At 35.7% G+C, this 13,467-nt stretch overlaps 1 protein-coding gene across 5 annotated transcripts in view; it reads right to left on the reverse strand.

The window, feature by feature from the left end:
• Nucleotides 1-4,468: 4,468 nt before the first annotated feature.
• The window catches only part of LOC149089485 (long-chain-fatty-acid--CoA ligase 6-like), a 55,636-nt gene continuing 46,637 nt past the window's right edge, over nt 4,469-13,467 (reverse strand). For all 5 annotated transcript variants that reach the window (XM_089239028.1, XM_089239018.1, XM_089239047.1 and 2 more), the window contains exons 12-19: nt 12,845-12,995; nt 11,397-11,469; nt 10,245-10,333; nt 10,031-10,147; nt 8,655-8,798; nt 7,920-8,021; nt 5,684-5,755; nt 4,469-5,539 (exon numbers count right to left, since the gene is read on the reverse strand). In XM_089239028.1, coding sequence (XP_089095154.1) covers nt 5,402-5,539; nt 5,684-5,755; nt 7,920-8,021; nt 8,655-8,798; nt 10,031-10,147; nt 10,245-10,333; nt 11,397-11,469; nt 12,845-12,995 — 886 coding nt within the window. In that variant the 3' untranslated portion in view covers nt 4,469-5,401. The remainder of the gene's footprint in view (nt 5,540-5,683; nt 5,756-7,919; nt 8,022-8,654; nt 8,799-10,030; nt 10,148-10,244; nt 10,334-11,396; nt 11,470-12,844; nt 12,996-13,467) is intronic.

A 13,467-nucleotide genomic window follows, 5' to 3' on the forward strand; every position in this document is an offset into this window, starting at 1 on the left:
ACATATTAATATATATATTATAAAAATATTTAAAATAATTTAATAAAAATTTAAATCACTCTTTTTAGAGCTGAATATATAATTTTATTCAATTACAACAGATAATTTTTCATATCTGAAAAAAATTGATTTAAATCAGCGATTTAAAAAAAAAAAATTCAGTTGATTTAAATCACTGTAACCATGGTTCCTTGTCATGTAAATTTCCAGGGAAATGAATTTGCAGACCAGATAGCCAAAGAGGCAGCGAATCTGAAGCTGTCTGGACCTGAACCTTTCTATCCTGTTTCGATGTCAAACAATGGATAGAAGACAAACATTTGCGGCAATGGAACTGAAGGCAGGCCAAGCTGGCCTTGGGAACCCATCTGAATATTGCCAAAAAACTCATCTCATTGAACAGGAAACAAATTTGACAGGTTATACAGATCATCACTGGTCATGCTAACCTAGCGAAACACCTACACACTAATAACTTCATGTTGAGTGAATAATTATTATTCTCAAGTTATTTATCGAGATTATTATAATACATACTAGCTGATACCCGGCGACGTTGCTCGCCCCACAAAAAATGTTCATGTGTATAGCTTATTATTTCTTAATCAAAAATATTTCTGCATCAAGTACGAAAAAATTGCTTATATTTTTAAATATTTTAATTAAAAACTTCAGGCAATCGCTTGTGGATACACAATATTTTTTGTTTTTCCATCTGGTGTGTAGATACCATATTTTTGGATTACCAACACACGAGGTAAAGCTGTCAGCGTGAAAATCAGGCTGTCAAGTAGGTTGATACCTGCCACTTGTAACGACTGGCCTTGCGCTTTGTTGATTGTCATGGCAAAAGCTAAACGAATCGGGAACTGTAATCGCTTGAGAGTGAATGGCATTTCTTCAGTGATAATTAGGATACGTGGAATGAAGATGTCTTCTACTTCGGCACATCCAGTTAGAATCATCGCTTCAATGATGTAATTGTGCAATTTCTTCATGCAGAGTCCGGTGTCATTGCAGAGTCTGTGTCTCCAAATTTCTTAAAAGCATTGTAGGTGCTCTGACTTTGAGGGTCAAGTTGTATGGTGGCACACCCGGAATATCCTAAGAGTTCAGAAATTCTGCAGGATAGCCTACAGAACTGTTTGCGCTGAGTCTGACAGTGTCAACCAAAGCTGCATTAAGAGTAAGCGTAAACAGTCCTATTGTTAAACTGGTAGCCAAACGGCATCAGCGCCCTCTCTGTTTAGATGGGTACCTGCTGGCCTGTGATTGGCTGCTAGCATCGGGTAGGAAAGTCATTTCCCATAATGCATTTCCCCATCACGGCGCCATTTCGTTTACTTACTCATGTGAAGACTCTCGGTTAGGTTGGTTAGCTATTGCTCGTGGTTATTTTGGCGAATTGTTCATCTTTAAAATTATAAAAACGGGCCTTCTGAGGGCCAACTAAAATTATATTTATTGAATAAGTCCGCGTGCATTTGATGGGTGTAAAATGAACACGAAGACGGGTGTTCACAAGTATAGATTTAGCTGTTGAAGTGTCGATAACATTGTTATTGTTACTGAGTGATTTATATTTTTATGCACAAGTACGTCTCCTATAAAGAAGTAAAAAATGTCTGCTTTAGTGGGAATTAAGATTTTTAGGTTCCGTAGCAATAGACTGAAAAATAAATCAAAGTTGAAATCGGAATTACGCGATCAAGGGAAGGGGGAAGAGAAGCGTGGGAGCCACGTGATCAATCGGCAAGTTTGACCCATCAAACTTCAGATGGCGCTGCCATCAATTCCGCAGCCTTTCTTTAACATTGAGTGGGTACGCTTAACTTACAAGCGGCTTTGGTGTCAACCGATTTGTGAGATGTGGAGTCTCCCGTAATAATTTTTTTTCGTTGATCTTGTTCACACTGTCATTTTTTGGTGCAGAATTGCTCTCTCGCAAAGCCATTCATGGTTTCTGTGATTTTGTTGAATGTTTGGGAAGACTTTGTCTGCAAGTTCTTGAACTGAATTTAACAACTGGCAAAATCCATTTGGGAACGTAATCAGTCCAGTGATTGGGTCTATGGGAGTTAATCTATTGCCAAGTTTGATCAACTGATGTGAAAATGATAGCAGTGCCGAGTCATTTTGCAGTTGAACTCGCATGTTGGTAGATAATATTTTTTAACTTCGTGCCAGAGTGTTGATGATTTGAGGCAAGCATTGAGTTCATCAGCTGGCGTTGAACATTATTATTGAGTTTTGTCGTCCTAGTTGTGTTGTTAGTGATGTCATATGTCCAGCGAATATTATTCAAACACTTTTTAAGCATTGAAATGCATTGTTAGTAAACGTTCCGAAAGTAATTGTTGAGGCTCCAAAACCATCGTTGCTTCACAGTTTTTTGCCCAGCTCTGACAAACTTTTAAAGTAGCCTAAGGTTGAATCCCGGTCCATTTTGGTATATATGCAAAATCTGTAGATTTGTATAAAGAATATATATGTATAAATGTGAAAGTATGTAAGATATTCTTGATAATACTCTGGAAAGATTTTAACTGAAGAATATTCTCATCGAGGACAATATTCGAGAATATTCTCTGGTAGGACTATTATTAACTTCAGAATAATTATTTTCTACAAGAATATTCCCAGTGATTTATGAAAGTAATCCTTCTAGAGAATATTCTCAAAGATATTATAAGTAACTATATTCTAAATAAGAATATTCTGAAGTTATTTATAATAGTCCTAACAGAGAATATTCTCCTAAGTTTTGTTTCCACATTTTTTTATGTGAACTTTCAGATCATTTATTTTTTTTATTACTATTTTTATTTTGGTCGCTCACGAATAGATACATGATCAAGAGCGCACCAGTGTTTTCTTTTGCGCAAGGGTAACACGTATGATAAACACAGCTCTTTAATAAGATTTTAGAGGAACTGCTTTCCACTAAAAACTAATTCTGGCCTTCTGTACTGCTCTATATAAAATACAGGAATGTTTTTATAACGAGATCTAGGATGTTGTAGAAAACGTCTGTGATGCCACCTTCGCCGAATATTTTCTGGGTATTTGATTGGCCTCATGAAAACAAGTTCTGCTTGTAATTTTTTGAAAGCGGATATATAAATTGGTGGGCCCTAACATACATATATATATATATATCCTAGACATCTAGTGCAAGTACTCCGTGGTCGTAGGCATACAAACTAACTAGCAGACATCTAGTGTTGCTAAAACAAAAATTATCTGCAAAAGCAAACATAAAATCAGCAGTTGGGTGTATGCTCGTCCTAGACATAAGGCCATGTGGTTGGGTACGTAACTGATAATTAGTGTATCCAATAACGCTTGGGCTATTACTACTAAACCCACACACACATCTTGTCCATATTCCTCCATGGAACTTCTAACAAATTGATATATGCTGGAATGTGCGTGCCCACGTTATAAACATAACGTGAAGTTAGTGTGCAATGCTTGTTGTAGTGCTGCCATCTATTTTTCAAAGTATGACAACTGAAGATTTGTACCTTTGTAGGCCTGATGCTCTCTGGCTAGACTAACCGATGAATCGGCTCGCACTCGGTGCCTCAAAGTTTGGAACCACAGAAAAGCAACTTCAGCTGACCACCATGGTATAATGGGTCCTCGTGACGAGTCTTGATTAGGCCATTGAATTAATTAAAAACTTTATTAACTGACATAAGGCTTGTTTGAATTGCATCTGTTAATCAAAGTTCTACTGCAACATAGCCTGTGCAGCCAAATGTGGCCCCTCAGAGCATCGGCGTAAGCAAAGGGGGTTTGGGGTTCTAACCCACCCACCCGCCAGTAAACTCAAACCTAATTATGCAAAAATAACCATCATAGTATCAGATCACTTAACCCTTTAAGCAGTTTTTAAAATTTTCCCGATCCACATTATAACTGCCACATTGGAAATAAAAACATGTTAAGAACCCGAAAAAAAAAGGTGATCAAGTGTGATATCTCGGGATTAAGTGACACGGAACTGCACAGTGGGCCCACTCAAGTCCTCTGGAACTATGCTGTGGGTCACTTGTTATCTATAAAATATGCACCATGGGTGATTTTTTTTCTAAGGCTCTACCTGGCAAATTCTCGAAAATTTGAATCTGTTTTAATTTTTTTTTTTGAGGCTGAGACCATTAAGACGTCACTGCTTAGGTGGCCCTGCGGCATGCTCCCAGAGCTCTTAAGTGACCACAATACTTTTCCACATCAATAAAATAAGTGGCCAGCACTTTCCATAAAGTTGAGCACCCTTGTTTTTACAGTAACAGAAAAGATTTATGTTTTTGTAGCTTTCGTCAGTGGCGCAAGCTACGTTCTTCGTTTATATAATAAAATTATCGGATACCCTTCAACATGTGATATTGAACATATGAGTACAGGGGGGTGTGTAGTCTGTCAATGTATTGGATAATGAAACAAGTAATTGACAATTGCATCAAAAAAATGCGTACAGTTTTATAATCCAAATATAACATTGATTAGTATTTACAAGGTGGAAAAAAAAAGAAATGCTAGCAACGAAAAATTGCTTGGAGCAAAAATAAACACAAAAAAAACCAATATATATGTGCTTTTTTAAAAACAAATTATTATATTACAACATATAACTAAACAATATATATCACAATGTTATAACGAAAAAAGAAAAATCACTTTATCCCGTTATGTACATTTTCCTCATACCTCGGTCGTATTATAAATCGAAAAAAAAGAAATCGCATATGAATATTTTATCTAAAAAAACGACATTAGCTAATAAATAACTTAAGTCATTATATAAGATTATATATATATACTCTTTACAATAGATGCCTCTGGATATTCATTATAGCAATTATAGTAGGTGCCGATCTGAAAGCACCGATTATTTCTCCAGAGGGAGGAGGAAAAAAGTAAAACTTTTCTGCTGTAAATTCACGCAATTTTTTATTTTTATGTACACAATGATGGCATAGTAAAGCTATTAGATTTTTCCATGAATTGACTACGGTAAGGGATGTGAAATGAAATATGGAATATTTCAATAATCATTGCTCGCAAAGTACAACAAATCCCTTCCGACACTGAATAAAGTGTCGAAGGATCTTCGAGTCTCAAATATTCAACGAAATGGGAGGGGAAGAAGGGGGAAAAAAAACAAACAGCTCAACATTTGTCTCGTGGAATGCACAAACGAGTATATTTGAATCATATGTTTTCTTTCTTCAAAATCTCCCGAAGTTCAAACATCACAAATCTGTTATGAATGCGTTTTTTGCTTCTGTATAACCGCTGAATACACTGTCATCGATAAATGCACGCAGTCTCGAGATTCTTGAGAAAAAAAGGAATCCTTAAGAAGAGGAGGCGGGTGGAGGATGATTAATTATCAGGCAAGCAGTTGATACATGAATTCGATCTGTTTCATGAAGTGCTTGCGGCAATCTGGCCTCTTCGTTTTTAACGTAGGTGTTAGGAGGTTGTTTTCAATTGTGAAAGGTTCAGAGTGTAGATAAATATCTTTCACCTGTGGGGGAAAAAGGATAATCGTGATGAGCCAAAGAGAATCACATTAACAAACAGAACACATAATACAAACAAGACAGGATAAGTGATTTACATGCAAGTTATTGATAAATACCACAAACTGTTCCCCCACCCCCCCACTTACCTGCTCAAATGACTTAAGTCCAGCTTTTTTGCCTAGTCTAGTGACATCTGCCAATATTGCAGCTTTCAAAGTCTATGGGAGAAAAACAAATGTCAAACATTTACATAGACAAAAACCTTATAAAAGTAAAATCGAAGGGATTTTCCCTCCTTCGAAAAAGTGATACCATGCTTGACATTTTTAACAGTTTCCAATTATTGTCAAACAGTAGGGTATAAATATACCTATGTTATTACTACACTCAATCACAAAAAAAAAACAACTTAACAGCCAAAGGATAGACAAGACTATATAAACAAAATGTATCGTCACGACACTGGTTCTCTTACAAATTCAATTGTGGGGTGTCCAAACTGGAGAGCTGACAAATTTTGCCTTTTCCCTCACCGATATTTCTTTCTCATGGATCTAGCATAATCAAAATTTACACTACATCATTCTGGGGATACAAGCACCCGACTTTTACAGGTAAATTCTAGAATTATTCCTCCCAAAAGAAGGGGATTTTTCAGAGTCAAAATTCAGGGGAGATGAAGAAACCTCCATTACAATGCTCAATATACGATACACACACATAAAATTGATTTTCTATGAGTGTTCTCTATATATAAAAAATATCTACTTTAGATTATCGTCACCACACACACAAGTTTTGCATATATACGAAATGGGACCCGACTTGAACAATAGGCTTTGTTTGCTTCCACGGCTGCTGTTATGAGTATCTTCAGTTCGGCGAATGTAGCTATAAGGGGGTCTTTTATATACCCCCCCCCCCTCCACAAGAAGAAATAACACAATGTGAGGTCCGGTGATCTTTGAGGCCAGTGATGTTCAACTGAATCGCCAAGTCCCATACAGTCAATCCATAGTTTAAAAATGAGATTGTTCAAAATTCTAGAACGTCCAAGCTCCAGTGGGACGGTGCTCATCCTGCTGGAAAATCAAGTCATCCAAATCTGTTTCCAACTGTGAGAAAGACAAATCTTGACAAACACTGAAGTGGCGGACAAAAGAAGAGCATTAGCACTACCTTGTGGCAACTGTGTGAAACTCTAGATTTCCCCTCTCTTGATAATTTTTGAAACACCCTGCATATTCATTTCTACAAATCAAGATTTGTTTCTTTGAGTCGCACAGGAAGGCGCAATATTGGTCAACTTAGACACAGTTTATTATGTCCCTCAAAGAAAGGGAGATACGTGATCCGAAAATCCTCATTGACAAAAACCCAGGCAGCGTCGGGTAGTATATATACAGTCAAACCTCGTTAATGAGTCACTCTTGGGAGAGCAAAAATATGACTTAATAAGCGGAGTGACGTGTTAACCGGGTAACGCACTAACGAGGTTTGTATATTTTAATTTTTTTTTTAATAATGTGATCATTATATATTCTCAAGGAATCGGCATGATCCTTCAGGGAATTTGTTAGGGTTATTAGACATCCATGCCCAAACCGGGATTCAAACTCAGACCTACACAAGTCTTATCTGGAAATGCCTATAGTCGCATATGGCTGCTTCTTAACACAATGATAATCCCTATACATTAGAGGGTACACAACCTTTTCAGTCGACAGGCCAAAAACTCATTTTACCGGACACTGACAACTTTTTTGTGCTGTCCAAAGCTTTTTATAAAATGCCCCGTATTTTCCCCATGAGAGTTGCTTGAGTTTTTACTGAAATAAGATAATTTTTATTACTTTATGATAATCATGACCAAGTCATGTAAATATATTTGTGTTACATTTGTCGAACATATACTTTGTTTTGGAGAATCACATTTTAATTAATTGAGACTTGCAGCAGCTCTATTCCCCCCCCCCCCATATCATTGGCAGCAGTTTTACCCATAGTTGGCAACTTCATTTTCTTTTGATAATGTTCTTAATTGATAACTTACAATGTTGTGTGTGAACCCAGATTCTCTGTATTTCTATCAAAAGGAATGTGGTAAGCCTAGGTACACGCCATAGTTGCTTTTCTACCGAAGCACCTTTCGCGGTAGAGTCTGACATCGTGCAACCCTGCTCTACAATGCCTTTTCTTGATCCACAGATCATTTTATACATACACACACATACATATATATGCACACAAATTTTCTGTGGTCCTAGAAAATCTGGGATTCAGAATAACTATTAGATAGACAATGGAGAAATACTAAAGTGTCATTATCCATCAAATGTCATACAAAACATAGTAAAAAAAACAAGGTAAATTTCAACATACTTTATTTTCCATCAGGTCGGGCCACCTAGCACCGATATTCTTTTCCTTGGCCCATTCCATGACAATTTCTTTATCTGGAACCACTATCCCCACCAGACAACTCTACAAAAATGAGAATTTGAATGAGTAAAAGAAAAAACCCACTATTCTACACGATATTTGACACGTTGTTGGAAAATCATATACAGTAACCTCTCTGTGCATCATTAAAATGGAGCGTGAATGGGAAAAATAATATAACCAATTACTTTGACTGAATTCTCAATGTTTGATTTTTAATGGCGGTTCCAAAAAAAACGTGAAACATCTTAATTCAAGTGGGGAAGTGCAGTGTACTAAGAGGAGACTTCAGTATTATTAAAAACTTTTTGGCCATAAACACAACACCACAACAGGCAAAATGCCCAACGAAGTGGCTGAGAAAAAGATGCCCATAACAAATATGGATGTCATATTTCAAAAATAAAGCAACCCAATTAAAAATGTAATTGTAAACAATATATACACATGATAAAATATTATACAATGCCCATAAAGAATACTTATGGTTGTCTTATTCTGAGTATGAATAGCTTCTCGATTTACCCCAACATGTTTATCGTATTTCTTTTTAAACGTGTCAATTGTGTTACAATTTACTACCTCCGGGGGTAAGCTATTCCATTTATTGACAATAAAGTACACATATTTTACAAATGCAAGTTCTTAAACAAGATATAATAGCTTCATACTGACCTGTAGGCTTTCCCCGTGTACGAATATCTGACCAACAAAAGGACTGCTTAAATATATATTCTCTATTTTTTCAGGAGCAATGTATTCCCCTTGCGCAAGCTTGAAAATGTGTTTTTTCCTGTCTACGATTTTCAATCCACCACTCTGCAATGGCGAAGGAGTAAAAATCACATTAAAAAGTTTCATATATTCACAAAAAAAAAAAAGAAAACGTTTTCCCCCTATTATATCTGCTCATGTAAAATTCATTATCACTTAACATTAAAATAGATATTTATAAAATTAATTAAGCCCGCCAATTTTTCTCACGACTTTTTAAAATCAATTTTTTTCAATTCCAGAAAAAAATTCTGAATCTGCCATGTTATATCAAACAAGCAGTAATATCCGACACTACCCGGGTTTTCTGAATATAGTGGGAGCATTAAAAAGAGTTATTTCGAAACCGAAGTAGATATTCCAAGAGTTATTGTTGCTAGATTAGCTTTTTAATCCTATTGGGCATTCGCCTAACTCTACCAAACTTTTGAGGTAGCCTGTCGTTTAAGTTTGGGGGGGGGGGGAGAGTCTAGTATGAATTTGTATAGAGAACATACACAAACAATTAATTTTATATATGATGAGTTTCATTTTACAGTGTCATCTGAGTGAACTTTATTAATCAAAAAGTGCTCTAGGCCATGATTAGTTATCTTAGTGTAAACCACACTTTACGTTAACTTGATTTGTTATTAATTTGATATTCACTCTTTGGAGATAAGTCACCAATTAGCCAACCAAGAGGGCTTATCTGCCATTATAATCAAAGAGTCGTGGCCAAAAATGGGACAGACGTATGGTCAAAGACACACGATCGTGCTGATGGAACTATAGAGGATGAAATTATAGTGGTTGTTTGGCGAATGCCTTTTTCTTATAAAAAATTCTTCACCATTTGGTGCAATCAAACAATTTACTATACTATGCAATGTTATTTTGGGATGAGGAACACATAACACTTAAGACAAATTCTTTTGGAAATGACCCCCCCCCCCCTCACCCAGAATGCACATTTTCTTACTATCACGGTTAGAACTCTGAAGATACCAGAATTTCTCGGGAGTCTGGGAAATAGAGTAGAAATCTAGGAGACTCTGCAGCTATAGTATATTCTTGAATTATTGTAAAGCACTTAGCCCTCTGAAAAAGTTTATTGGGGGGGGGGGGGGGAAAGGACTCTGGGTACCGACATGTTCCAGTGCTTAAGGCGGCTATTGCAATCACTTTCCCATTAAATAATGTTACCATAAACACAAATTTGAAAGACTAGGTCTGTCAGTTCAAGCACATTTTGTGACAGTAAGTATCCAATTTAGAATCATGCCTTGTGTACTAACCGGCAGCCACATTCCAATGTCACCAGTATGTAGCCAACCATCTTCATCTATTGTTTCTGCAGTCTTCTTTGGATCTTTGAAGTATCCTTTAAACACGTTAAGTCCTCTTATACATACCTGTGGAAAACAAGAAATTTTCATTAGGTAAAACTCAACAAAAATAGAAACAACTTTTTCATAGAAATTGGCAAGCAAAACTGGGACTTATAATTACCTCTCCTTGGCTTTTAGCACTGAAATATTCCATTTCTGGTACATCAACCAATTTTATATGACAGCAAGGAATTGGAGGACCAACATGACCTGGAAAAAAAAATTAGCCAACAAATGAGATTCGGTACATCTAACAGCAGAACAAATTAGAAGTCATTTTTATTCAATGAGTCTATATTGCTATATAGTGATGTGGCCTGGATATCCCACGGTTTGAAAGAAAGTCATTTATATTACAAAAGCTATTTTGTCACAAGATTTCACCTAAACAAGCTAATTTCAGGTACTGAAATACACATCTATTTAAATGTCACTGAATCAACAAGAACTTCCGCCAAATCACAAGGTCACAACTAAAGAATACTTTACATTGAATGACCGAAATACTGTCTACAGATGGAAGAAATTAGTCTCGAGAGCTTTGCAGAAACAAGTTGTATTGGAAATAAGAAAAATTGTTTTGCCACTTATAACTTCATCAAGTTAACTATATATGTTCTAGAACAAATTAATTTCCTGTGCACAACACAATGTTCATAGACATTTATATCCCCAATGTTCCAAAATTTGTGACTAAAATAATTCATTTTGCACATTTCTTACTGGAGTTGATAGTGCCATATTGCAAACCTTGCCAACAAACCGCCGAGCAAAAATAAAATTATGAGCCATTAGAGCTCAAAACCAGCGCTATAAGAAATTTGACAGTTCTTTCGCTTTGACAAAAACTAGATTAGCACTTGTCATATTACCTTGCATTAAGCAATTTTTCCCCCAATATGTCAATAACTATGCAGGGAAAGTTTATTGTAAAATTTGATTAAGAAACATGTGTTTGTAAGATTTTTGTTCCAAAAGCAAATCACTTTTGTCCTACAGCATTCTCGGTGGTTCAAAATTGCCATCGTTCTAGTATTTAAGAGATCAATATTTAAATTTTTACAAAAAAGTTACCAAAATGTAAATCACAATTGCCCATCTTAAACTAATAAACAGACCATAAATGCAACAAAAGTTCATCTATACAAACATGACATGCCTTACATAAATTTGACTTATACCATACAAAATGTGGGAGGGGGGGAATGGTATTATAAAATCAATTTTTGAGAAGTCTGACAAAAAAAAAACAAAAAAAAACCCACAAACTTACCCACAGTTGGGTCTCCCTGGATATTCACTGTAGCTGGTGCAACACATTCTGTTTGGCCATAGCCTTCAACTACCTACAAAGGAATGAAATCAAATGTTTTTAAGAAAGTTGTCTCCCCATAATAAGATTCGAAAACATCAATAAATGTACTTGCAAAAAAAAAAAAAAAAACCAACACCTAACTGATATACAAAAAGTTGTTCAAGGACATGGCATTTTGCCCTTACAAGATTCAACCAGTTAACACCTGCACCTTCACGTGCTTTGAATTTCATTTCCATATACTGGGGTATTTTGTTGCAATTGTATCAATTAACAATATTCAAAGAGATTTTTTTTAAAATACATCTACAGGAAGTATGAAACTGGACGACAATTGTCCTCAATTGAGGACAACAAATTATGACAACATTTGGAAAAAAACTGAAGTAAAATTGAAGAAATAGTGTGAATTTATTTACAGCAAACTAATCTAAAAATAATCAATTACAAAATAATGCATGAAAATATGTCAATATTAGGTGAGGAACAAAGTTCTTGCCAGAAATGATAGGTAGTGCCAGAGAAGCAGTAGTTGCGCTTACAGTCTAATTTGTATAATAGCAATCTTTCTGAAAAAATTAAAGTGTGTTCTAATAGTATGTAAAATTTTGTTCATGGTTTGCAACTTTTAGGTGTAATACGGGACATGTAAAATGTCTGTTGAAAAATTCAAAATTTGTCGCATAATTTGGTTCCACTGAAAATCTAAACTTGGTGCTTTCAGGGCGGCACAACCACGATAAATTCAGTCTTAATAGAGTCCATTGTAAGCACCAGATTAGTAGGATACCGTTTCTACTATGGACATTTCCTTTACAATCCAGCTGGAAATTGCCTGGTGCTAGGGCAAAAAGGGTCGCCAGATGCACACAGACACACAAGAAGGTCATATTGTCTTTGTGATGGGGCGCTGGAATAATCATCAATGACGTTCTTCCGGAAGGTTTTTTTTCCTGTATCATTTTTTCCTAAACTGAATAATCGGCAGGAACTTTGTTTCCCACCTAAATATAAAAGGTGAGTAAACAAAAGCACTTATGGGACAATGCATCGTTAAAAGTTCATTTCTAATTCAGAAATTACTTTTTTTTACAATGTTAATCTCAAAATGATTAATATCTACACAAGTTAAAAAATACAACAACTATTAACTGCAAGGCTAAAAGATTATACAGCCAAATCCTCACTGTCCTCAAATGGCTAAACAATAGTGACCGCAAAATAGTGACTGGGTTAAACAGTAGGACTGCACAAACATGCTCAAAAATAATACACCATAAAGATGATTAAAATCATTGATAGTTCTGAAAATTTCATAATTCAGGTAAAATTCATAATGTATCTAGCATAACGTTTTTCTACAAAAAATGAACATGGTTAAGAGACAAAAATGAAATCTAACTCACAATGCATCCCATTGCGCAGCGGAGGAATGTCATGACATTGCCAGCAATCGGTGCGGAGCCACAGACAAGTAACCTCAAACGACCACCCATTCCTTCTCTTACTTGCTTGAAAATAAGCTTGTCCCATATACTGTTGTTTCTTAATACGTGCCTGCAAGCCACAATAAAAAAATCAGTTTCCATAAATTTTTTTCAAGATAAAGTTTACATGGTAATGCACCGCCTTTTTGTATACAGTAAAACTTTTGTAAAAACAAAAGTCATTCTTAATCCAGTGTCTAGCAAAACGAGCAAAAATTTTAAAATGGCTAAACAGATTCAACTTGAACTAGGAGGTATCCAGCAATAATACGGGTAATACCATAGTCTCCTAGATGAAGACTACCACTTGACCATACATGCACCTCTATTTCTATAGAATGAATGAATCCGTATATACAGGAATGTTATGTTCCAATTGTGTGGGTTCCTCAATATATTTATGTCAGTTACACTTTATTTGTGCCCTTGTTCGTGCTTCCATCTGTCTTCCATATTTTGAACTGATGATGAATGCTTTTATTTTCATCTTATGCAAGTATGATGTTGAAAGCCTATCTGTTCTCTGCTGAGACAGTTTCAAA

The sequence above is a fragment of the Pholcus phalangioides genome, unplaced genomic scaffold (assembly GCF_987345545.1).
Source record: "Pholcus phalangioides strain wild (caught in Gottingen) unplaced genomic scaffold, Ppha-v1.0 ptg000002l_1, whole genome shotgun sequence".
NCBI classification, from domain to species: domain Eukaryota; kingdom Metazoa; phylum Arthropoda; class Arachnida; order Araneae; family Pholcidae; genus Pholcus; species Pholcus phalangioides.